At 41.4% G+C, this 27378-nt stretch overlaps 1 protein-coding gene across 1 annotated transcript in view; it reads left to right on the forward strand.

Annotated features, from left to right (window-relative positions):
• Window positions 1-2932: 2932 nt before the first annotated feature.
• Window positions 2933-27378, forward strand: part of RAD21L1 (RAD21 cohesin complex component like 1) — a 31358-nt gene continuing 6912 nt past the window's right edge. The window contains exons 1-8 of the mRNA XM_075278068.1: window positions 2933-3076; window positions 5951-6080; window positions 6165-6264; window positions 6664-6764; window positions 7579-7746; window positions 7830-7925; window positions 10275-10385; window positions 14976-15205. Of these exons, the coding sequence (XP_075134169.1) occupies window positions 2933-3076; window positions 5951-6080; window positions 6165-6264; window positions 6664-6764; window positions 7579-7746; window positions 7830-7925; window positions 10275-10385; window positions 14976-15205 (1080 nt within the window). The remainder of the gene's footprint in view (window positions 3077-5950; window positions 6081-6164; window positions 6265-6663; window positions 6765-7578; window positions 7747-7829; window positions 7926-10274; window positions 10386-14975; window positions 15206-27378) is intronic.

Genomic DNA, 27378 nt, shown 5'->3' on the forward strand with positions numbered 1-27378 from the left:
AAAGGGATCCATTGGTGTCCATCCTGCAGCATATCAAGCACAGCATAGTTACTGTTATAACGAGAAACCACAAAGAAGATATAACTAGAACCTAAGTCATATACTACCTACAGAACATAGGTCATATGTTACCTAAAGAACATAAGTCATATACTACCTACAGAATTTAAGTCATATACTACTTACAGAAAAGCCAATGCTCTTCAACATCTACATAAATGAACTGGCTACAGTGCTGGAGGCCTCGCCAACCCCAGGCTTCACCCTGAACGACTGTAAGGTGAAGTTCCTGCTATACGCCGACGACCTCCTACTCCTGTCCCCCACCGAGAAAGACCTCCAAGAAAGCCTGTCAGTGCTGGAAAAATTCAGCACCACATGGGCTCTACCGATCAACCACAAGAAGACCAAAGTCATGGTATTTCAGAAGAAGGGCCACAACAAAGCCCCCACCCCACAACTCACACTGAACAGCTTCACACTGGAGAAAAACAACAGCTACACCTACCTGGGGCTGGAGCTCAGCCAAACAGGAAGCTTCAAAGCATTGGGTTGGTTGGACATAAGATGCATTATGGCTCTACAAAAATAAAATGTACTGTAAGTTTAATATGCTAGCCACAGAAGACTATGGGGCAATATTGTACTATCCCGGTTTTCGTCGGTATGTAAATGAGTTCTCTCGCAGCACTGGGAGCGGGCCCCAGCGCTCAAACAGCACTGGGGGCGTCCCTAATGCTGCGAGAGAACTCTCCAGCACCACCTCCATCTTCTTCAGGAACGTCCTCTTCATGTGTCTTCTTCTGGCGCAGGCTTCAAACTTCTAGGCCTCGGGCCTAGGGCAAAGCCAACTGCGCATGCCCACCGGCCACCAGAAAATGGCCGCTAACACAGTATTGTAAGCGGCAATTTTCTTGTGGCTGGCGGGCATGCGCAGTCGGCTTTGCCCTAGGCCTAGAAGTTTGAAGCCTGCGCTGGAAGAAGACGCATGAAGAAGACGTTCCTGAAGAAGATGGAAGCGGTGCTGGAGAGTTCTCTCGCAGCATTGGGGACGCCCCCAGTGCTGTTTGAGCGCTGGGGTCCGCTCCGAGTGTTCCGCGAGAACTCATTTTCATACTGACGAAAACCAGGATTTATACCAAAGGTAGGAGAAGAATAGCCTATCTTAAGGCTATTCTGACATGTTAGTGAGAAAAAATTGAGTTTTAATGATAGGATCCCTTTAATTCCTCATATGCCTCTGTGAACAGAAAAATAAAAAACGTTCTGGGGTTTGGAAGACAGGAGTCAAAAGCAAAAATTTAAAAATGCCATCAGCGGGAAGGGGTTAATGATTTTTTTTCTGATCTATTTTACAGAAATGTTTCCCATAACATTACTTTCTCTTCCAAGCTATGTCATATCTCTAATACCCTACTTAGGGAACATATGTAGTGAGGCTTCATGTAACTTCTGGTTCATATTCAGTTCAGTATTTGTGCAATACAATACAGTCACTAAGGATTCCCATGACAGTTCCCAACAACAAAAAGCCTTGAATGGACTCCAGTTGGGCTGCTCAGTTCTTTAGGGACTGGCTATCAATATCAGATTTAGTAGATAATGACTTCAAATTACATCATCTCAAATTCCATTTTCACTGATAAGACAATTCTATTAGTTCCTTTTTGAATAAGCAAAATAAGAGGCCATTCAGAAACCATGTGAATTTCCCATACTACACCCACATATAAAATAATACAGATGTACCCACGGGGTGGTTTTACATGGGAGCTGTACCTGTATCTATTTAAAAAGAGTGTATTGCCCCTCTGCATTTGAAGGGGTCTGTCACCAAAACCCAGCATATCAACCCAGTCAGATTTGCCAATATGTAGATTAGCTCTTTGGAGCAATGAGGCCATTGCTGTTGCTTCAAAGAAGTAAGAAGCAAAGCCCTTGTTGTTCCAAAGTAGTTGTTTGCATACTGTCAAAAATGGCGATATCTTCAGTGCAGGATTGATACACTGTGTTCTGATGACAGACTCCTTATAACTAGAGATGAGCGAACAGTAAAATGTTCGAGATTCAATATTCGTTTCGAGTAGCCCCTCAATATTCGCCTACTCGAATCGAATATCGAACTCTATTATAGTCTATGGGGGGAAAATGCTCGTTTCAGGGGTAGGCAACATTCGATCAAATTATACTTACCAAGTCCACGAGTGAGGGTTGGGCTGGATCCTCCGAGAAGTCTTCTCTGTGCAGTGTCCCCGCGGCATCTTCCGGCTCTGAATTCACTCTGCCAGGCATCGGGCCTGGGCAGAGCCGACTGCGCATGCCCGCACTACAAGTGGGCATGCGCAGTCGGCTCTGCCCTGGCCCGATGCCTGGCAGAGTGAATTCAGAGCCGGAAGACGCCGCAGGGAAGCTGCACGGAGAAGACTTCTAAAGGTAGGAGAAGAACCAGCGTTGATTGGCTGACTGTATAGCATTCGGCCAATCAATGCTGGTTCTGCATCGAACTTTTCCATTCGAATAGCGAGTGGTACTCGATTGAGTATGAGTATTTAGAATACCGTAGTATTCGATCGAATACTACTCGCTCATCTCTACTTATAACCACATCCACTCAAAACAAATTGAAGAATGTGAGTCTGATCTCAGGAAAATATCTGAATGTTGCTAACATGAAATGTGAATACACCCTGCAACAAAGTCCAGATATGTCATACTTTTCTGAGCATGTAAAAAACTGGGTTTTATTTTGCTTGTATATATTACTCAAGCAGTCATTTTATTCATATAGACCATTTATTTACTCCAGAATTGATCCAGTTTAGAAATGTATTATTTTATTTTTGGAAATAATGATATGCTTTAGTAACAGTCATTCTCGATTTTTTGATAGCTTTACAGCTGAAACTGTTTGCATAGTTCTACCAGCGCAAATATGTTTTACACCTATCTGCTTCTGGGCAAACGAGGGATCCTATCCAAGATCTGGATCGCTGCACACTGGGAGAAGAAACTTACTAAGGCTCATGTATTTGAGTGCAACCTGGAATCAGCTATTCAAAGCATCATGGCTCCAAAGGTGTGTGCCCCTGTTACAGTCACACCTTCATCAGTTGTAGTGTTTCCATGAATTTTGATTCCACTGCTGTCAGATATTTTGGTGTTTTTGTATACACTTCCCATATACTGGAGTGCAGTGACCCCTTTTTTGCATTTTTGTTTGTTTGAAAAAGGAGTACATCATAAATGTATTGTAAAATGCTACTACAGATAAACCACACCCACTTTCCTCAACAAAAATTGATGAGGCTTGTGTAAAAGCCTTCAAAATACATACCTGATACATTTACATTTTAAATTAAGATTTAAAAAGTTGCAGAATTGTTTCCTACTTGTGTTGTCAACAGGCCACAGAACATGGATAAAATTTTTTCTGTAGAGGGGCAACATCGTGGCTCAGTGGTTAGCACTCCAGCCTTGCAGCGGTGGAGTCCTGAGTTTGAATCCTGCCAGGAACAACCTTTGCAAGGAGTTTGTATGTTCTCCCCGTGTTTGCGTGGATTTCCTCCCATTCAACAAAGACATACTGATAGGATAAAAAAAATGTGCATTGTGATCCCCATATGGGGCTCACAATTTACATAAAAAAAAAACAACTTTTTTTCTGTAGAATCATAATGTTGAAAAAAAAGCAAACTCCCACAGAAAGGTGTCCTAGTCTTCACTACCTCATAATGACATAGTCTGAGGATGACTGTGGGGTTGATGGTGCCGACTAATCCCAGTCACCCCCTCCTTATACCTTATGACTGTATGTATAGTCCTGTGTTCACCATCAGATCAATTTACATAGTGATTTAAACAGGACATTTTAGTACCTCCAACTCCAAATCTTTGTAGTCTTTAATTGGCACTGCTCTACCGATTGTAGCACAGTTGAATTTTATTTTTTCCAAGGTAGATTGTGAGCTCCATATAGGCATCACAATGTACTTTTTTTTTTTTTACTATCAGTATGTCTTTGTCGAAAGGGAAGAAATCCATGCAAACATGGGGAGAACATACAAACTCCTTGCAGATGATGTTCCTGGCGGGATTCGAAACCAGGACCCCAGTGCTGCAAAGTTGCAATGCTAACCACTGAACCACCGTGTTGCCCCGAGTTTAATTTTATTTTTGTGGCCCCTACTGTTCCTGAGAAATTGGTGCTGTTAATTTAGTCACCCAAAATGCTAATTAATTAGTCTCTCTACTGTCAGAGGTATTCCAGAAAGGACCAAAAACCATAACCAAACAAATGGGATAAGGAGTGGAAAGTGAAGATGCACGCTTACCAGGATGTCCTCAAAAGATTCCTTTATACTTACCATAAAACATAACAAGTTTCGGAGCTTCAATTTGTACATTTGAAAAAGGAGCAATTTGAAGCTCCGAAATGAGTTATGTTTTATGGTAAGAATAAAGGAATCTTCTGAGGACATCTTGGTAAGCGTGGATCTTCTTTTTCCACTACTTATTACCTTTGTTTGGTTGTGGTTTTTGGTCCTTTCTGGAGTACTTGATGCAAACACCCTTGTGATGGTCATCCAGCAGCTGCCTTGACATCGGATGTCTAAATCAGATGTCAGAATTGATAAATTCTGCACTTCAGGGAGTTGTGACTTATTCACAACCCCAAAAGGTGTGCACCTCTTTATAGCCCACTTCTCGAAAGTTAACATTACTACACTAGATGCTGCGTGGTACTTTTTTTGTGTGATTTTTTTACTGTCAGAGGGTGCCGGGCTGCCTGCTCCTGCCAGGCACTGCCCAACTGGCAGTAGAGAAACAAATTAGTATATCAGTGTAACATCTCTGCCTGTTCAGGTCTCTGCGCCACCAAAAAGCTCGTGTGCTGCAACGCAGGAGGCGTGTGTAGTTTGGTTCATGGCTTAAAGTTTTTGGTCGCACTGTGTGAACACGGCTCTAGTGCTGTGATTGTATTTGCACCACACCCGTCTTCTGCCCTTGTTTGTCTCTGCTCCTCTAATGGTTAATCTGGCCTTGCCCTGTGATTGACAGCTGCCTTCCTGTCAACTCCATAGGCGGGTTCTTCCTCCCTATTTAACCTTGGCTCTCATTCACACCAGCGCTTGCTATTGCCTTGTGCATACTCGCTCCGAACTTTCACTATTTTACTTGCTTTCTTATCCTTGACCTTTGGCTTTCCTCACTGACTATTCTCATTACTTCGATTTGGCACTGCATCGCTCGACTGTTACTGACCCTTGGCTAGCTGACCTCTCTTTCTTGTTGTCCGCCTTGAATGCGTTTTGTGTATCACATATACAGGAAGGGACCATCTTCGTGGTTGCCGCCTATTACATAGGATAGGGCCTGGCAATAGGAAGGGAAAGTTGGGGGCTTCAGCTTAGGGCTCACTGTCTCTTGTGTCCCGTCCCAGGGTTTAAACAGTTACTGGGGAATTGCTGTCCTAGGAATTCCCTTACAATCAGGCACTAAAACTAACAGCACTTATTACTCAGAAATGGTTTGAACTAGAGAAAAAAATTCCACTTGTACTGGAATCAGTGAAGCAGTGCCTATTAAAGAGTGCAAAGAGCTGAAGTTGGTGGAAGTGCGGAAAGGTCCTCCTTGAGGTGACTATTAGGCTAAGGCCCCACTGGATTCTTTCCGCAGCGCTTTTAAGAGAAAGTTCACAGAGTTTTCCTCTATGGACTTTCTCTTATCATTATATCTACAGGAAAGCCGCCAGCGTTTCATAGATAGAATTGACATGCTGCGATTTACAAATCCGCAACGGCTTTGCAAATCGCAGCGTGTCCGCACTGGGTTTTTTCCTTGCACTGTAAAACGCCGCAATTTTTCCCACAGCTTTTCCGCCGCGGGCAAATTGCGGCATTTACGCCCAGTGGGGCCCCAGCCTTAAAATCCTTTTTATTTCATATGACAGGCCATGATTGCTCTTAGAACCTCAGGCCATTTACTTCTCGGAGTTGTACGAATATACCACCGAAAAGCAAAATATCTTTTAGCTGATTGTAATGAAGCTTTACTGAATATGAAGATTTCATTTCGTCCAGGTGAGTTAAACTCCAAGACCCCAAAAACTGACAATACTTTTGATGTTGTGATCTTGTTTGTTCATATTTTTTGATATATTTTAGGAGCCTTGGATCTTACAGAAAATATCCAGGAAGCCAGTTACAATGCAATTACTCTCCCTGAAGAATTCCCAGATTTTGACATACAGTTGCCTGATTTAAAGTATTACATCTAATTTACTTTTTGTTAAAATATAAACTTACAGGTAGCATCAGATATTTTTCGTTTCTGAACAATAATAACCAGTGTTAATTGTTTACATCCTTGAGACACTGTGTCAGTGAGTAAGCAATATGATTTTGATCATTTCTAACTTAAAAGGGAACCTATTTCTATATCATGTGCCGTTGGAATTAGGGCATATATAGGCTGTAAACCAGTGACCCCAAACTGTAGATTTGAAGTTGTTCTGAAACTGCAATTGGAAAATATTGAAAATTGCGCCCAGAGCTGAAAAACAGGATGAAAAAAACACGCTATAGCATGTATAGACCTGAACTTGTGAGCCCTCCTCTGCAAACCCTAGTATACAGAAATCTCCTCTCTGGTATATTTTTGCAGTTTAATTGATGTGGTTGATCATTTCACCCTGAACCAGAGCCGAGTGGAGGACATCACAATGAATGAAGAGGCTGACAGACAACTTAGTCTTCATCACTTTGGTGAGAACATAGATCCTAACTCAAATATTATGTACACAAATGTGGCAAGTCTCTAACCTACCTTAGAAAATGGCATTTTATTATTTTTGGATGCTACCTTCATAAATAAGCCATATATACTACTTTATATTGTACACAGCCCAGTCACATTAATGCGATCACCTGTAAAAATCCAGAATAACCACCTTTCGCAGAGTCGACTGCTGCGAGACATGCAGGATGGGAGGGGATGTCGTGATGATGTTCACTGGGATGTTGAGCCATGCCGACTCCAGTGCCGTGGCCAGCTGCGCTAGGTTACGCGGTTGAACATCCATGGTGCGAACAACCAGATTGAGGTGGTTCCACAGATTCTAGATTGGGTTCAAGTCTAGGGAATTTGCTGGCCAAGGGAGTACAGTAAACTCATCCTGGTGCTCCTCGAACCACGCACGTACACTGCGAGCTTTATGACACATCGCATTGTTCTGCTGGTAGATGCCATCATCCTGAGGAAAAACAATTGGCATGTAGGGGTGAACATGATCCGCAAGGATAGATGCATACTTGTGTTGATCCATCGTGCCTTCCACAATGATGAATGCACCCATATGGCTGATGACACGTGCCTTCTGCAATTGGTTATTTAACATTGACGTCAAAAGTAGGCAGTGGTCACATTAATATGACTGGACTGTATATTCTATAATGAAATTTTAAGATCATGACAATGCATTGTTCACATTACAGTTTTGGAAATAAATAGCTACCGTAACTTACAGACCTGCAACTACTGGTGGCCCCACTTACAGTATTTCTTTTCTGTTTACTAAAGGAAGTGACCTGGACCCATTCAGACATGGTTCTGCCAGTGATGTCTCCTTTGAAGTTAGTGCCAACAGTGTTTTACCTGAGCAGAGTTCTGCCCCTCTACTTGCTGATACAAGAGACCTTTTTGCTAATGACTTATTTGGAGATGAAGACGCACCAATGGATTTTTTTGGTAAAAAAGATTTGGTCAGTTTGTCTCTAACCTTTTCAATACTGAGACACTTATTGTGACATTCAGTACATTATTTTTTGCAGACAGCGATTCGTTTTTTAATTACTTCAATGTATTGGCTCCGGGTAAAGATATGAGCCATGATATAATGCTTTCACCACCAGAACAGTCATCAGAATGTAAGTGCCCTGCTCAGAATTTATAGGACAGAATACAAAAAGGAACATAACATATAATGATCCACTGCGGCTAAATGATGTGTATCCCACACTTGCATAATACATCTAGTAACTCACCATTTGAGCACTATTTTTTTTCATTGCTTGTACTGCATTGTGGAATATGTTGATGCTGTACATGCTATAAAGATGGTCATCACCATTACTTTCAGATAACTATCTCTGTAAAAGTTGTTTAAAGTGAATGTTTCACCAAAAGTTACTTACTGTTTAAACGTGTTTTAAAAAAAACAAACAAACCCAAAACATTTATTTAGAGTTTTTTTTAATGTTGTTTGTCACTTACTATATTAAAAAAACCCTCTCAACAAAAGATAATACCTCTATAAATAATACAACTGACCCATCATTACATCCCCTACAGAGAACAGATGATCTCACATCTACTGCCCCTCCTTGCACATAGCATGTCTTCTTGAGAACTCTCCAATAGATCTCAATCAGGCAGCTCAAGACTGTTGCTGCCTATGGTCATAAGACTGGTGTAAAGCATATCACTAAATGCTGATAATATAGCAGAGGAGAAGCTCAGGCAAGATGGCAGCCTTCATTATAATGTACAGATAGTAGAATAAAAAATTTCAAAAATTAATAACAGATTTGATTAAGTATTATTTCACTACCTTGGTTTTATGAACACAAAAACAGTGACACATTACCTTTAACAGTGTGTAAACTTAAAGGGAGTCTGTCAGCAGAAAAAATCTAACTCAAACTAATGACAGTACCTTTTAGGGCAGAGGTAGACAACGTTTTTGATACGACGTGCCAATTTAAATAAATGAATTGAGAATGAGGTACTCAGTGTGCCATAGGTTGTTGATCCCTACATACAGTAAAAGTCATAATAATGGGACTTTTATACAATCTGTAGATTACTTCCGTATTATAGCAGTGTGAACCTGGCCAGATATGTGCGTTGAACGCTCTGTTAGAAGCTTCCATTGCAGGTAAACAATAGACACAATAGTTCAGCATTTTGTACATAGAATGGCAGGTCATCCATGCACAGGATGATACCCGATTATTTGCCCTATACACAGCAAATTGCCTCATTGTTATCCTTATACAAAGTATGATGGCACATTGTCAGACCTTATACACAGTATGATGCCTCATCGTTGGCCCTTATGCACAGTATGATGCCTCACTGTTGCCCTCTACACGCAGTATGAAACCTCATTATTGGCTCCTATGCACAGTATGATACCTCATTACTGGCTCCTATACACAGTATGATGGTGAAGCATCATACTATGTGTAGAGGAAAACAATGGGGCATCATACTGTGTACAGAGGGCAACAATAAGGCATCATACTGTGTATAGAGGGCAACTATCAGACATCATACTATGTATAATGGGGCATTGTACTATTTATAGGGGCAACAATGAGGAATCAGACTGTGTATAGGAACAACAATAGGGCATCATACAAAGTGTGACTCCACATTGTGCACAGTAAAATGCCCCATTGTTGCCCTCTATATATAGTATGATTCCCCATTGTTGCTCTCTGTACATAGTATGTTGCCCCATTGTTGCCCTCTATACATAGTATCATGCCCCGTTGTTGCTCTCTATATATAGTATCATGCCCCACTGTTGCCCTCTATACATAGTATGTTGCCCCATTGTTGCTCTCTATATATAGTATGATGCCCCATTGTTGCTCTCTATACATAGTATGTTGCCCCATTGTTGCCCTCTATACATAGTATGTTGCCCCATTGTTGCTCTCTATACATAGTATGATGCCCCATTGTTGCTCTCTATACATAGTATGTTGCCCCATTGTTGCCCTTTGTATATAGTATGATGCCGCATTGTTGCTCTCTATACATAGTATCATGCCCCATTGATGCCCTTTGTATATAGTATGATGCCCCATTGTTGCCCTCTATATATAGTATGATGCCCCACAATGCCTCCAAGAGATCCTTCTGTATTTTCCATCTCTGTTCTGTGTTCTTTACAACTGATGATCATCGATCACCATTCTGTCACAGCTTCCGGCACCTGCAGATATCGATCCCGTTCATAACTTGGCACCAGGTGAAAGACCATGTGACTGTACACGTCCCTCCGCCACTGCGCCTACAATAGTTTGCAGAGCTAGTGTGTTACTGTAGAGTTAGACCCTATAGTATAGAGAATGCTAAATGACATGTCCAGTTACATGGTCCTTGACTAATCATTACATACCGAACAAAATGATACTACTAATAGGTTGATGCTTTACTATGGAGAATATACTTTGGTTACTTAATATTTCATTCTGCATGGCCAGCTCACATAGATGAAACCCAGGAGGCGACTATGGATGATGTTGCAGTGGCAAACACTACCTTAGTATCTAATGAAGAAATTGGCTTTTTCCTGGAGCCCGTTGATGTCTCAGGTACATGACTAGAATTTGTGTAAACAAGAAAAGTATTTGGATTTATGAAAAATTTGATTTGTCTGTAGATTATTTTATACTGATGAGCAAAATGGTAAGAATGTTTTGAACTTTTGATTTGTTGCCTCCATATCTCACCCATCCAATACAATTTCGAACGTGAGACTAAGATCATTTTATAGACAATAATCTTGGCTATCTCATACATAAATTTAACTTGCAACTATTTAGCATATGATTAGTTTTTATTATTTTGTAAATGCTCCTTTTGTTTTCAACACCACCTGAATCCTTCTGGGCATGCTCTCGATCAGATTCAGGCATGTCTCGATTGATTTGTGATTCCAGGTCTCTTCTACACGTTCCCAATGTTGTTGCATACTTGTTGACTCACTTGGGAACAAATAAAGCTTTTTATTCAACTCTACCCACAAGCATTCAATTGGTTTGAGGTCTGGGAACCAATCCAGCACCTCTAATTCATTGTCATTGAACCATTTCTTCGCTAATCTCGATGTATGCTTTGCATTGTTGTCTTGCTGGAATACTATGTCGTCCTTTTCGTACCCATAGTACTCGAGTGTGCAAAGTAACTCGTTTTGTAGGATACTCATATATAGCTCATTGAGACCACTATCAATCCTAGTCAAGTATACACTGCCTTTGGCTGTGAAACAACCCCATATCACCAGGCATCCACCACAAAACTTCACAGTTCCTGCAATTTCTCCATCCATTAGCCCTCTTTTCCTATGTTTCCTCCAGACCCATTTGCACCCATCAGAGCTCAATCTTTTGACTTTCAGATCATCGCTCTGAATCACCTATTTCCAATCTTCTACTGTCCACTTTTCATGCTTTTTTGTAAACTCGAGACAAAGCTTCTTATGATGGTATTAAAGCTGAGGTTTCTTCATTTTTCGGGCAAGCATTCCAGACTTGTGTAATGCAATTGCATGGTACTTGCATGGACATCTGTGATCTCACCATTATGAACCACACAAGCCACCTCCACTGCCGTGTTTGTCACGCCACAACTGATACGCCTTGTGATGAGCTCACTTATTAACTCTAATAATTTGCCTGGACGTCCACATCTTGGCTTTTGAATGGGTGACTTTATTTTGTACTCTACCAACTATTATGGCACTTAAATGATGCAGTTTGGAAATATTCTTGGCAAAGAGACCACTATCAATGAGCCGGATGATGCTGTTTCTCTTTTCTTGGGAAATCTTCTTCATGGCTGATCCTCGATTTGAATCAGTAGCCTGGGAATGAACTTAATAACACACTGAGCTATTAGGGAATGTGAGAGCAGGTTGTAATTTGTAATATACAAGAAGAAAAAGATTTTTCCTCCACCAGGAACAAAACCGTAACAATGCAGTTACATGACAAGAATCTGCATAATTAATCATGTGCTAAATAGTTGCAAATCAAATTTATGTATGAGATAGCCATGATGCTTGTCTATAAAATGATAACATTTGAAGCATGTCAATGACATCAACCGTCAGGATGACATTTTCAGTGCATGACACATTTGGGACCATTATATAGGGGATGCCTCTCAAATCAAGTTTCAAGAAGTGGAATTGGTGCATCCATCCTCAAGAGGTGGAGATTTTGATTGTAAATTGATACAGCAGGAAGCTTGCTGGACTTTCATATCAAAGACTGTAAGACCCCTTGGCCTATCCTATGCCTGCTTCCTCTGATGATATAGATATTTATTTGCTGGGAGTGCTCAGTATCTGTTGTATAGGTCACTATGGCTTTATATCTCCATTCTGCCATCATGTTCCCTCCTATTCTTTAGACACTCTGTATGTATCTGTGCGGGATTGTCCTTTTTTTAATACAAACTTGCGGTGACACTTCATTGGTGTGCTGCTATCTTTATCACCATTGTGTCTAATTGCCGTTTGACTTATAGACTGTGGTACGACTTGATATGGTTATATGTGTAAATGATGATATTTTTGTGATTATTTAGTATTGACTCATGACCTAATATGGTTATGTGAATATATGATCATATTTCTGTGATCATCTAGTATTTACTCCATGTTTCTAATAAAGTATTTTTGGACATTGGTTGATACAGTGTGTCGGTTTAGATCAGAGGTTCTCAAACTTATTTTGTCTACCGCCCACTTCGAGAATTAATTATTTTCTAGCGCCCCCCAAATTTTTTTAGCGGCTAAATTCACTTGTTTTCGTAATATCGTCGAATGACATGACTGGCTGTGACATGATGGTGCGTGCGCTTTTATATGAGGCAGCGGGCAGGCCTAGTACTTTCGAGAATGGACTAGAAACTTCTCGCTTCACATTGGAGCTTACCGCCATCTATGGTACAGTTTGACAACTTTTGGACAGGAAATAGTTACTGTCTAGTCCCCTAGATGGCGTTACATGAGGAAACGCGCGTTAAGCGTAAAGGAGCGGTAAAGTTTGTGTTAAAAGCAAAAAAACAATTTTAAAGAGGTAGCCTCATGAAGCTTGATCTGCCTTCTAAGCTTCCTAAAAATCTCCTTTCTTCCTGTTTGCTCCCGTCAATTAGCCCCGCCCCCAAATTGGCGTGTAGCTCCGCCCACCACATAGTGTGATCCTATGGAATGACTGAAGGGCCTGTGATGTCATCAAAAGGTCCTGTAGACTTGGATTTACCTTGTACGGAGTTTCCTAAAGGACCTGGCTCCTCTGCCCACTAGCAGCCTGCTCTATATAATAAAGCTTTATCCTAGTGAACAGAGAGACCAGGTCCTTTAGCCCAGTAGGATTTAGACTGCTTTATATAAGAAAGCAGCACTTATTCCACATCCCCCCCTCTATCTCACAGCAGGGAGCTAGGTGATGTGTATGTGTGGTGCAGACACAGGCTGGCTCGTACACTCAGCCCCCCCCCCCTCTCCTCCCACACAGCAGGGAGCTACGTCATGTGGCTCCCTCAGCAATGAGCAGGGGGCCAGGTGCTAGTGTCCATAATGAAGTGAATAAAGTAAGATAGTGGACAAACAAAGCAGTTTTGCTAAAGCAGTGTATTTAGGAAAAGTCTTAAATCCACATTAACAAGCAGTATAGATAGAATCATTGTTATGATACCACCCCTTTAAATTAGCCATCGCCCCCCTAAACCACTTCAACGCTCCCCAATCTTCTCTGTGCCCTTTACTACCCCCCTATAGGCCTCCAGAGTCCACAAGGGGGCGTTATCGCCCACTTTGAGAAAGACTGGTTTAGATGAAGCATGTCAGAATCAGCATATCGCCAATTTATCTATCCAATATTAACATGAATTGTAGCTCATCGTTCTATGTTTCTCCAATAAATGAAAGTAGTAATGAAGGGGGTGAAATATATTGTGGTTATTGTATCCTTCATTTCATTCTCCGTTTAGATGTCTATTTATATTGTCTATTAAAGTAGCACTTATGATTTATTATGAGCACTCTATATACGATACCTACCTGCTGAATTGTTCTGCTGTAACTCTAGACACAGTCATGATAATGTGTTTTTTATTTACTTACCTAGCTGATGAGCGGTTTCTGGCATACATCATAATATGGGTGTGACGCTTTCTGCCAGAATCTATATGATGCGATTGGTTAGGACATGTGCATTTGCAATCAGCCCAGCTGCTTCATATACAGACGCACTATGTACTGTTTATCAAACATATAAATGCACTTTATGGCAAAACAATTTAAATGGAGTCTATCACTGCCCGCAGCTTCTTTAAACCACTCCCATAGTGCTTGTAGATGCTGTTAGCAGAATAAAAATTATACCTTTCTTATGTTTCAGAGGCCCAAGAATGCGAAGAAAAAGCATCATGGAGCACATGGGGGGAGTTTTCCTGTGTTACTGAGCACTGCTGCATCATCACTAAACATACCTAGCCTACATTTAGCTTGTCCCCCGACACAGTGAATGAGTTGAATGTAGGATGTGTGGCAGTGACTCTCCTAGCAGTGTTGATATACTTTTGGTTTGGATTTTGCTTAATCAATTACCTATTAATATTTCCATTTATCTCCCCCTCTTTCTTCCCTGACCCAGGTTGTTTTTTATATTTTTATTCTCTCCTTGTTTCCTCCCTTTATTATATGCTTACTAATTTTGGATATATGATGCTGTCTTTGACATTCCTTGACATCCTTTTATCAACTTACACTTGTATTTTGTCTGCCATGTTGTTTACAATGTTTTCTGTTGTTGCTATAATTCTATAAATATCTTTGAAACTAATATTTCTATTAATAGTCTTACATTTGAAGCTATAGTCGATGGTGTGATATGGAGTCTGAAAGTCAAAAGTGCAAAACAATTTTACCTTTTTGTTCATCAGTGTACATAACAATGAATGAATTTTAGTGCTTCTTTTTAAACAAATCTGTAAATGAGGCCACTGAGTGACTTAATAGTTTCCTTTCACCTTACCACACATTTTGCAAATGTGAAATGCGAAATCCCTGTGTTGATGTCAATTACAGATGACCTTGAAGCAATGCAGGAAAGTAAGAAATAGAAATTGAAATTATGTAGAATACTTTCTAAAGAGCCTTCTTAATTTTTAAGTCATAGAAAAGAAAAAACGAAGTAAGAGGAAGCGTAAGTTAATGGTGGATGATGTGAAGGAGATCCCAAGCTGTCGCATGCAAGAGCAGATAATGGATACATCAGACACTACTACAACTTTGGATATTGCTCCCCCCACTCAGCATGGTATGGAGTGGAAGATGTACGGAGGAGTGCAGTGGTTGCTGTCTCATCCAAATCAACCCATAATCAACAGTGAGTTGTTACTGGTAAGCTGCCGCCATAGTTTACTGTGTCTACTCAGAGTGGTTAGCACCATTGCCTTCACTGAGGACATGTGAATCTGGCCAACATCAGGGGAACATTTTAATGTTTTCTCTTTGTGTGTTTTCTCACCGGTTCTGCTCTTTCATCCCACACTATTGAATCATTCTGATAGCTGAAATAGCTTCCAATTTAGTCCTAATGTGTGATACTAGAGCTATAGCTAGGTTGTCCATCACATAGATCAGTAATCCACACTGTGGCTAAAGCCCCAAGTTGCGGAAGTGCAGCTTTTTTTTGTTGCAGATGTCACTGCCTTTTTTTTTTTTTTTAAATCCAAAGCCTAGAGTGGCTACAAAAGGAATGGGAAATATATACAAAGCTTTTATTATTACCCCTTCTCCTCAGGGTCATTCCATATCAAGTGATCCAAATAGGAATATTTTTTTTACCTGACGTCTTTAGATTTTTTTTATTTTTATTTTTTATGAAGTACAACTTAAGTTAATTACAAATAAAAAGTTTTGAATTTTTTTCTTCATCAATTAATTTTTTATAGACTTCTAAAGTTTTGAAAAAGTGTGAATTTTGGCCTGGTATGGCTTTACATTTTTTAACATATCTTGGGCTAGAATTAAGATAAATAGGTGGGAGAGGCATCATTTTTCTCAGAGCGGTACCGGCTTTCATTTGATATGTCACAAGACGATGTTTCTTTATATTTTGTTTTGGAGAAATCAAATTCAAAATTTTGATGCGCAATTGTGAAAAAAACGTATGTTTTAAAATTGTGAAAAAATGCATTTGTGTTACTTGTGTTCTTGGTTATATTTGTACAGGTTTTCATCTTGGGACCAAATTGGGATCAGTTTTTTTTTTTAAGCCTTGAATCATCTGATTTTATGTTTTTGTGAGTTTCTTCCTTTTTTCTTTTCAAATTACAACTTGCTGAATTCAACATTTATATGCAACAATAAAAAAAACATAAAAAACAAATATTGTAAGTGCCAGAACAAATACATCTTATCATCAGAACACAACTTGTCCAGCATTTTCAACCTGAATGCATTGAACAAACCGAAAGAAAAAAGCTGCTCATATCCTCAAGTGCGATTTTCTAAATAGTCTCATCCTAATTATATGTTAACAAGAGTACAAGAACCAAAATTTATAACACCTATTTCTACATGTAACAATTGTTTTTTATTATATCACTAAACATGTAATTTATTAAGAAAAATAGTCCAGTAGATAAATCCTCATTCTATAAAATATGAACTAATCAAACAATTAATAGGACATTTTTAAACTACTGGCCTTTTATCATCATTTTTATCATCATCTTCTTGTGGTTATCTGAGGTGAACTACAATAAGTGTCCTACCAGAAACATACCTCTGAGAGAGATGGTCCCACTCTAGTGTCATATTACAGGACCTGTATACTGCTAGTCTGACACTAGTTAACATTACAACTTTGTGAGGTGGATCATTCTCTGTACAAATCTCACATATAGACCCCACACTTTTAGATCATAGGCTGAATAGATCTGAATTCAAGATTTTCGGAATGACACTGTAAGGGTGCATTCACACTGAGTAAACGCTAGCTTATTCTGAACGTAAAACACGTTCAGAATAAGCGGCGTCTAAAGCAGCTCCATTCATTTCTATGGGAGCGGGGATACGAGCGCTCCCCATAGAAATGAATGGGCTGCTTCTTTCACTCCGTGCAGTCCCATTGAAGTGAATGGGGAGTGCCGGCGTATACGGCAAGCTCTGCTCATGCCGGAGCGTACACGCCGGCACTCCCCATTCACTTCAATGGGACTGCACGGAGTGAAAGAAGCAGCCCATTCATTTCTATGGGGAGCGCTCGTATCCCCGCTCCCATAGAAATGAATGGAGCTGCTTTAGACGCCGCTTATTCTGAACGTGTTTTACGTTCAGAATAAGCTAGCGTTTACTCAGTGTGAATATACCCTAATAGTTATATTTTAAAATATTATCCCATCGCGATCCCAACTTGAATTTTGGTACAGATGTGGCTAAGGGCATAGCAGGCCCATGTGCATTTTTTTGAAATTTTTTAATAAAACGTTTTTTTTCAGAAATGCGTTTTAAAATTTTGCGTTTGCGTTCACATGGGTAAAATATTAACAAAGATACTCTTGTGATATATTTGGTGAAAGCCTGTATAGTTCTGAGTAGAATGGCATTTATTTTGTTTCTCTATCTTTTTTCTAGCCTAAGTTATGAGGAGAAATGTAAAGGCAGGCAACACAGAAATTCACACTTTTTCTGAACTTTGAAAATAAATTAAAAATCCAAAAAAATTTCTAGAATTTTTTTTTCTTCACATTTTGCATTCTCTGACACACTATTTCCAAATAACAAAATCTCAAAAGAATTAAAAATATAGAGGGAAAAATCATTGGTTCACTTGACACGGAATGACCCCTCAATCCACTCCTGGCTTTGGCTCAAAAAAATGCAACAAAATCTGCAACAAAAAAAAGCTACATGAGGCCTTAGCCTTAAAATGCTGCATCAAAAATCGTTGCGTTTTTTTCAGTCCCTGCAAAGTGAATCACATCCACGCATTGTTGAAAAATATTGCAGTTTTGGAAATCGCAACATGCCAATTACAACTGTGGAAATGCCGGTGGTTTCCCTATAGGTATAATGGAAGCAGAAAGTCCACAGAGGAAACCTCTGCTGAATTTCTGTGAAAAGTGATGCGACCTGCTATGTGGGACCTTAGCCTATAGGTTCATTTCTGAGGCAGGATCAATATATAGGCAGACCCGGGGCACAGATCAAGAAAGCCGATAGTGCGCTGAATTCAGCGCACTGTCAGCTTTCCAGCAGTATATGGAACTGCCTGTATATGGAACTGCCTGTGCCCAATCTGATGAAAGGTCCTCTTTAAATCTCATCGGCTTTGATGGTATGGTAAACTGCTAAAGACTTTCTATCAGTAAATCCAGATGGAAAATCCTCCTCAGACATGTCTCCTCTGACACATATATATGTATATTTGTATACATAATCACATATACATAAAGTATATAAACATGTACGTACATATGACATACATATACTATATATTTACACATTTTCATATATATATATATATATATATATATATATATATATATATATATAGTGATGAGAGAAATAAAGTACACCCTTTTTGAGATACGGTGGATGTCGTGTATTTAAGTATGGTGGCCGCAAAAAAAAATTGCTAAACCACTGTTCTTTTACTGTTTAGCCTCTGATAAAAACTTGAATAAAAAGTGATCAAAGCAATACACCTTTCCCAAAATAGAATAACTAAAAAGTACACCTGGCCACATTAAAAAAAAGATGTCATATACATCACTGCACGAAAATATAAAAAGTTATGAGTGTCAGAATATGGTGACTTTGATAAAAAAAAAAAATTTTGCAAAGTTTTAGATTTTTGTTTAGAGGTTAAAATGTAAATAAAATTATATAAATTTGGCATCCCTGGATAGCACCGAAACATAGAATACAGGTGACATGTCATTTTGGCTACAGAGTAGATGCTGTAAAGACAAAGTCTGTAAGAAAATCGAAATTTCAGAGTTTTCACTCTGAATCTCACTATCTTATAAAAATGAATTTCTGTCTCTGTCTGTCTATCTGTCTGTCTGTCTGTTCTTTATGCGCAACCAAACGACTGGACCGATCTTCACCAAATTTGGCATACAGATACTTCAGGTGTCCGGGAAGGTTTAAGACGAGAACCTAACTCACTCGGACGTACCATTCCGGAGATACAGCTTTCCCAAAACCCTGACCCTCCATTAGCCAAAACAAACCTGCAAGTCTTTCAATCATTCCAACTGCCATACACCTGGTCACTACACATGTACAATCCAACACTGATATCCTGAGACACACGCATCAGATGATTAGATACACAGGTCAGCACCCAGTATCACGTCAGAGGATTAGATACAAGTGTCTGCACACAGTTCCACAAGCCGAAAGATTAGATACGCGCATCTGCACACATTTCCACAAGGCGAAGGATTAGATAAGCATGTCTGCACACAGTTCCACATGTCAGAGGATTAGATACATGCGTCTGCACAAAGTACCACACGCTGGAGGATTAGATACAAAGGTCAGCACACATTATCACACGCCAGAGGATTAGATACTCGCGTATGCACAAAGTACCACACTACGGAGGATTAAATATGCACGTCTGCACAAAGTACCACACGCCGAAAAATTAGATACGTGCGTCTGTACATAGTTCCACATGCCAGAGGATTAGATATGCGCTTCTGCACAAAGTAACACATGCTGGAGGATTAGATACACAGGTCAGCACACAGTATCACATGCCATAGGATTAGATAAACGCGTCTGCCCACAGTTATACATGCCAAAGAATTAGATACGCGCATCTGCACACAGTTCCACATGCCAAAGGATTAGATACACGCGTCTGCACAAAGAACCACACGCCAGAGGATTAGATACACAAGTCAGCACATAGTATCACACACCAGAGGATTAGATACGCGCATCTTCACACAGTACCACACGCTGGCCGGAGGATTAGATACGCGCCTCTGCATACAGTACCACATGCCAGAGGATTATATACGCCCACTGCACACAATATCACACGCCGGAGGATTGGATATGCGCCACTGCACACAATACCACATGCCGGAGGATTAGATACGCGCCAATGCACACAATACCAGATGCTGGAGGATTAGATACGCTCATCTGCACACAATACCACACAATGGAGGATTAGATACGCATGTCTGCACACAATACCACATGGGGAGGGTTACATACACGCGTCTACACACAGTACCACATGCCAGAGTGTTAGATACGCATATCAGCACACAGTACTGTAAGAATTGGAGTCAGGGTCAGGCGGTGCGAGATGACACAGCTGGGATGCAACACTGTGCAACTAATGACAAAAGGGGTCGTAGGCCCTGCGGCTATAACTATGCTGTAATATCTGAGATGAGGCAGACCAATGCACTTCCTAACTGAAGTGCGCCTGCCACGACTCCTACGCTTCTGTCCAGGCGGCTAGGGTGAAGGAAGAGGAAGCCCTGAAAGTGCTAGGGGCTGGAGTAAGAGGTCAAGCCAGGAGATCAGAATAAAGTACAAAATCAGGAGACAAAGAAAAGTCAATTACAAGCCGGGTATATTATAACTAAGGCACAGAACAGACAGAATATCTGACAGAGCTGAAGACCAGGAAACACAAAGTGAATGGCTGGCAAGGATACATGTGTAAGGATTGGAGTCAGGGTCAGGCAGTGCAAAGTGACACAGCTGGGAAAGCAACACTGTGCAACTAATGACAAAAGGGGTCGCAGGCTCTGCAGCTATAACTATGCTGTAATATCTGAGATGAGGCAGACCAATGCACTTCCTAATTGAAGTGCGCCTACCACGACTCCTTACGCTTCTATCCGGCGGCTAGGATAAGGGGAGAGGAGGCCCTGAAAGTGCTAGGGACTGGAGTCACGGGGGTCACACCTAAACAGAAAGCACAGTGTAACTGCAATGCAAAACAAAAGACTAAACAGCATGGAACCAGGGAGGACCACAAGTCCCAGCAAGACACAGAAGAGAAGGCGAGGTCAGACGAGCAAGAGGTCAAACCAGGAGATATAATAAAGGTACCAAATCAAAAGACAAGGGATAGTCAAAAATACAAGCCGGGTAAATAAACCAAGAGAACAGACCGAATACTAACAGACAGGGAATCAGACTGAGCAGAGGAACCAGGAACCACAAAGTGAATGGCTGGCAAGGATCCATGCCTGGGTGGGGTTTAAATAGCAGCAGAGAACACACCTGATGGCTAACGGCATGGAGACTGAAAGCAAGGAAAAGATTAACCCTTAATGACCTAAGCACACCCAATAGAACTCCTAACACGTCTCCCAGGGAGACGCCGCGCAGCAAGGAGACCGCGGCGACTCCGTATCCTGACAACATGCCTGGGTGGGGTTTAAATAACAGCAGAGAAAAACACACCCAAAACACCTGTGATGGCTAAAGGCATAGGGCACTGAGAGTAAGGAAAGATTAACCCTTAATCACCTAAGCACAACCAACAGAACTCTTAACACGTCTCCATGGGAGACACCGCGCAGCAAGGAGACCGCGGCGACTCCATGTCCTGACAAGTACCACACGTGGGAGGATTAGATAAGCGCGTCTGTACACAGCACCACACGCTGGAGGATTAGATACACAAGTCAGCACACAGTAACAAATGCCGGAAGATTAGATACGTGTGTCTGCACACAGTTCCACATGCCAAAGGATTAGATACACGTGTCTACACACAGCACCACATGCTGGAGGATTAGATGCAAAAGTCAGCACACAGTACCACATGCCAGAGGATTAAATACACGCATCTGCACACAGTTCCACATGCCAAAGTATTAGATATGCGTGTCTGCACACAGTTCCACATGCCAGAGGATTAGATACGCGTGTCTACACAAAGTACCACACGCCAGAGGATTAAATACACAAGTCAGCACACAGTATCACACTCCAGAGGATTAGATACACGCGTCTTCACACAATTCCACACGCTGGCCGGAGGATAAGATATATATGTCTGCACACAGTACCACACGCTGAAGGATTAGATACACAGGTCAGCACACATTATCACATGCCAGAGGATTAGATACTCACGTATGCACAAAGTACTACTCTACGGAGGATTAGATACGCATGTCTGCACAAAGTACCACACGCCAAAAAATTAGATACGTGCGTCTGTACATACACTCACTGTCCACTTTATTAGGTACACCATGCTAGTAACGGGTTGGACCCCCTTTTGCCTTCAGAACTGCCTCAATTCTTCGTGGCATAGATTCAAAAAGGTGCTGGAAGCATTCCTCAGAGATTTTGGTCCATATTGACATGATGGCATCACACAGTTGCCGCAGGTTTGTCGGCTGCACATCCATGATGCGAATCTCCCGTTCCACCACATCCCAAAGATGCTCTATTGGATTGAGATCTGGTGACTGTGGAGGCCATTGGAGTACAGTGAACTCATTGTCATGTTCAAGAAACCAGTCTGAGATGATTCCAGCTTTATGACATGGCGCATTATCCTGCTGAAAGTAGCCATCAGATGTTGGGTACATTGTGGTCATAAAGGGATGGACATGGTCAGCAACAATACTCAGGTAGGCTTTGGCGTTGCAACGATGCTCAATTGGTACCAAGGGGCCCAAAGAGTGCAAAGAAAATATTCCCCACACCATGACACCACCACCACCAGCCTGAACCGTTGATACAAGGCAGGATGGATCCATGCTTTCATGTTGTTGACGCCAAATTCTGACCCTACCATCCGAATGTCGCAGCAGAAATCGAGACTCATCAGACCAGGCAACGTTTTTCCAATCTTCAATTGTCCAATTTCGATGAACTTGTGCAAATTGTAGCCTCAGTTTCCTGTTCTTAGCTGAAAGGAGTGGCACCCGGTGTGGTCTTCTGCTGCTGTAGCCCATCTGCCTCAAAGTTGAACGTACTGTGCGTTCAGAGATGCTCTTCTGGCTACCTTGGTTGTAACGGGTGGCTATTTGAGTCACTGTTGCCTTTCTATCAGCTCGAACCAGTCTGGCCATTCTCCTCTGACCTCTGGCATCAACAACGCATTTCCGCCCACAGAACTGCCGCTCACTGGATGTTTTTTCTTTTTCGGACCATTCTCTGTAAACCCTAGAGATGGTTGTGCGTGAAAATCCCAGTAGATCAGCAGTTTCTGAAATACTCAGACCAGCCCTTCTGGCACCAACAACCATGCCACGTTCAAAGGCACTCAAATCACCTTTCTTCCCCATACTGATGCTCGGTTTGAACTGCAGGAGATTGTCTTGACCATGTCTACATGCCTAAATGCACTGAGTTGCCGCCATGTGATTGGCTGATTAGAAATTAAGTGTTAACGAGCAGTTGGACAGGTGTACCTAATAAAGTGGCCGGTGAGTGTAGTTCCACATGCAAGAGGATTAGATACGCACATCTGCACACAGTTCCACACGCCACAGGATTATCCATGCGCAACTGCACACAATACCACACGCCGGAGGATTGGATACGCGCCAATGCACACAGTTACACACGCCACAGGATTAAATATGCGCATCTACACACAATTCCACATGCCAGAGGATTAGATACACGCATCTTCACACAGTTTCACATGCCAGAGGATTAGATACTTGCATCTATACACAGTTACACATGCCGCAGGATTAGATACACATGTCTTTACACAATACCACATGCTGCAGGATTAGATATGCATGTCTGTACACAGTTCCACATGCCGCAGGATTAGATATGTCCGTCTGCGCACAGTTCCACACACCAGAGGATTAGATACCACACAATGTAGGATTAGATACGCGTCCCTGCAAACAATACCACATGGCGGAGGATTAGATACGCATTACTGCACACAATACAACATGGGGAGGGTTAGATACACGTTCCTGCACACAGTACCACATGCCAAATGATTAGATATGCATGTCAGCACACAGTACCACACACCGGAGGATTAGATACGTGCGTCTATACACAGTTACACATGCCAAAGGATTAGCTACACGCTACTGTGCACAATACCCCATGGGGAGGGTTAGATACATGCGTCTGCACACAGAACTAAACGTCAAAGGATTAGATACGCGTGTCTGCACACAGTACCACACACTTGAGGATTAGATACGCGTGTCTGCACACAGTACCACATGCTGGAGCATTAGATACACAAGTCAGCACACAGTATCACATGCCAGGGGATTAGAAATGCGCGTCTGCACACAATACCACACTCTGGAGGATTAGATACACAAGTCAGCACACAGTACCACACGCGGGAGGATTAAATACGCATGTCTGCACACAATACCACACGCCAGAGGATTAGATACACGGCTCTGCAGAGAGTACCACATATTAGAATTTTACTCCAGGCCTCCCTAACAACTGATTGCAGGTTTTTCACTGATATCTGAATTGAGATGCTTATGGAAACACACAAACGATATACAAAATACACCAGTGCAAAATTGGACAATTCTTATGGGGCCACTACACATACAAAAAATGAAATATACTCGTGCGAAGCCGGGTCCTCCTGCTAGTATCCTATATATCCTCTGAATGTATAGTGCTTTGAAATACAAGCACTTATACACATCAAAAAACAGGATAGCATAAGATAAGATAAGATAAGATAATCCTTTAATAGTCCCACAATGGGGAAATTTCAGTGATAGTTTCATAGACGGAACAGTAGTATATAACAAGAGAGAAAACACATTCAAGCTCATGGCAGATAGAGAGATCCTAGGAATCATAGCAACTAAAAAGAAAGAAACACAGACACACTGCATACCATAATGTTTGAGACTCTGTATTTATCCAACGTTTTTCAAGAGCTGTATCTCAAGGGCTTGGTATTCCGGCTTGATTCCCCAGTGTGATGCGTTTTATTTAATGTTCTATAATGGCAATGATTTTTTTTCCAACTGCTAAATATAACACTTTGTTTTCTCTACCTCGTTCCTGTCACAGTATCTACAGTATATTATTATTAGAGATGAGTGAACACTATTCGAAACAGCCGTTTCGAATAGCACGCTCCCATAGAAATGAATGGAACCGGCCGGCACGCAGACTTTGCCAGCAGCCGGCCACTTAACCCCTCGCGTGCTGGCTACGTCCATTCATCTCTATGGGAGCGTGCTATTCAAATGGCTGTTTCGAATAGTGTTCGCTCATCTCTAATTATTATGTATGAATGACTTTCTCTGTAATATGGGCACTCATTGGTCTAAAGAAGGTGCTCAAACCAAGACCTGAGAATACATGGGCAGATAATAAATATGACTATATGTGTTTATAAGCATAAATCATCATCAAAACCATTAATGATATTTTCCAGCCCCAAATTGAGTTTCCATACTGATAATCCATTTACAGGATATGTCATCAGTATGTGACCTGTAAGGGTCTGACATTCAGACCCAGCATAGATCAGCTGGTCCAGTGGTCAGTGAATGCATGAAGGCTGCTCCTATTCAAGTAACAGAAGCAATGCTGATATTCCCCAGAACCACCTCTCCCTGCAGTGAACAGGGCTATTACATGAACAGATGCACACTTCATCTTCTCCCCATCCACTACAGCAGCTTCCAGGCCTTGAAAGCTGACCAAATCACTGATCTGTGTGGGCTACAGGTGTCAGACACCCCCAGATCACATACTGATGATGATCCTCTGGTTAAGTAACCATGAAAACTCCATTCACAGCTGGAAAACCCCTTTAACTGAAGACTTGTTGTCTAGCAACTATTGCTTCTAATATGCAATATATTACCACACAGTCAAGCCTACATGGCTTTGCAAGGAGCTGCTGGATACCCCGGGTGCCTCCGTTCTCAAGGAAAAAATGAATGGATCTAGAAAAATTCTAGTTAAATGATAAACCCTACTTTGTTGTTTTGCCTTTTTTGTTTCTTTTTCTTTACATATTTATATGCAGATAATCTTACAGTTAACAAATCACTACAGAAAATAAATCTCAGCAGGGCCCTGACCAATGCACAAGGTTCCAGCAGGTGTGTGTAAACTGTACAACTCCACCTAGATGGGCATGGGCTGAGCGCTATGAGTGGGTGAGGTTTATCTGACAAGGACAGGGCTTTGTATCTGGCAGCTGGATCATTAGCCAAATGGTTCTTTATAAAAATGTACTGTCTGTGCTCTGTAGACAATAAGCTCCACACCTCCACTCCACCTTTTAATTGTTATGAACCAAATGCAGTACACAGACAGATAGTTAGGAAAACTGGACTCCCCTGCACACCGAGGTAAAACAGCTCTGAACGCCCAACGGCCTCTGAATCGAAGTGGAACTAGGCCCCAGAGGTCTTCACCAGAGCTCCTGATGATGGAGATGGACTTGGATGACTTTGAGGCCCAGAGAGAGCCAAATACACAGCGCACAATGAGTAACAGCAGGTCCCAGAAACCCGAAAACTACTCTCCTCAGTGGATGTGAAAGCAGATAGAATTGGCAGCAGAGATGAATTCAGTTGCAGGAGTACTGCAAAAGATGGCAGAAGCACTGCAGAAGTGTCGCACTAGCCAGGTTGCCACCAGGAGGTTACGCAGTACCAAAGAATGAGACAAAGCGTAGTCAGACAAATTGGGTCATACATTGGAGGTCATATAGTACAGGAGGATAAAACGTAAGGGTAGTCAGGCAAGCTGGGTCAATCACTGGAGGTCATGCAGTACAGAAACGCAGGTCAAGGAGAGGTGGTCTAGAAGGCAAGCAGGGTCACAACAGGAGGTACAAAAACGGCAGGCAGGAATCGTAGTCTGTAGAGTTAAAGGGGTTGGCCACTTTCAGATCAATATTGACAAACAAATGTACAATAAAAAGATATACAATTTTCCAATATTCAGTGTTGGCCAAAAGTATTGGCACCCCTGCAATTCTTTCAGATAATATTCATTTTCTTCCAGAAAATGATTGCAAGCACAAACTCTTTGGTATTATTATCTTCATTTAATTTGTCTTCAATGGAAAACCACAAAAAGAATTGTCAAAAAGCCAAATTGGATATAATTCCACACCAAACATAAAAAAGGGGGTGGACAAAAGTATTGACAATGTTTGAAAAATAATGTGATGCTTCTCTAATTTGTGTAATTAACAGCACCTGTTACTTACCTGAGGCACCTAACAGGTGGTGGCAATAACTAAATCACACTTGCAGCCAGTTGAAATGGTTTAAAGTTGACTCAACCTCTGTCCTGTGTCCTTGTGTGTACCACATTGAGCATGGAGAAAAGAAAGAAGACCAAAGAACTGTCTGAGGACTTGAGAAGCAAAATTGTGAGGAAGCATGAGCAATCTCAAGGCTACAAGTCCATCTTCAAAGACCTGAATGTTCCTGTGTCTACTGTGCGCAGTGTCATCAAGAAGTTTAAAGCCCATGGCACTGTGGCAAACCTACCTAGATGTGGATGGAAAAGAAAAATTGATGAGAGATTTCAACGCAAGATTGTGCGGATGGTGGATAAAGAACCTC

Source organism: Leptodactylus fuscus, chromosome 6 (genome assembly GCF_031893055.1).
Source record: "Leptodactylus fuscus isolate aLepFus1 chromosome 6, aLepFus1.hap2, whole genome shotgun sequence".
Taxonomy (NCBI): domain Eukaryota; kingdom Metazoa; phylum Chordata; class Amphibia; order Anura; family Leptodactylidae; genus Leptodactylus; species Leptodactylus fuscus.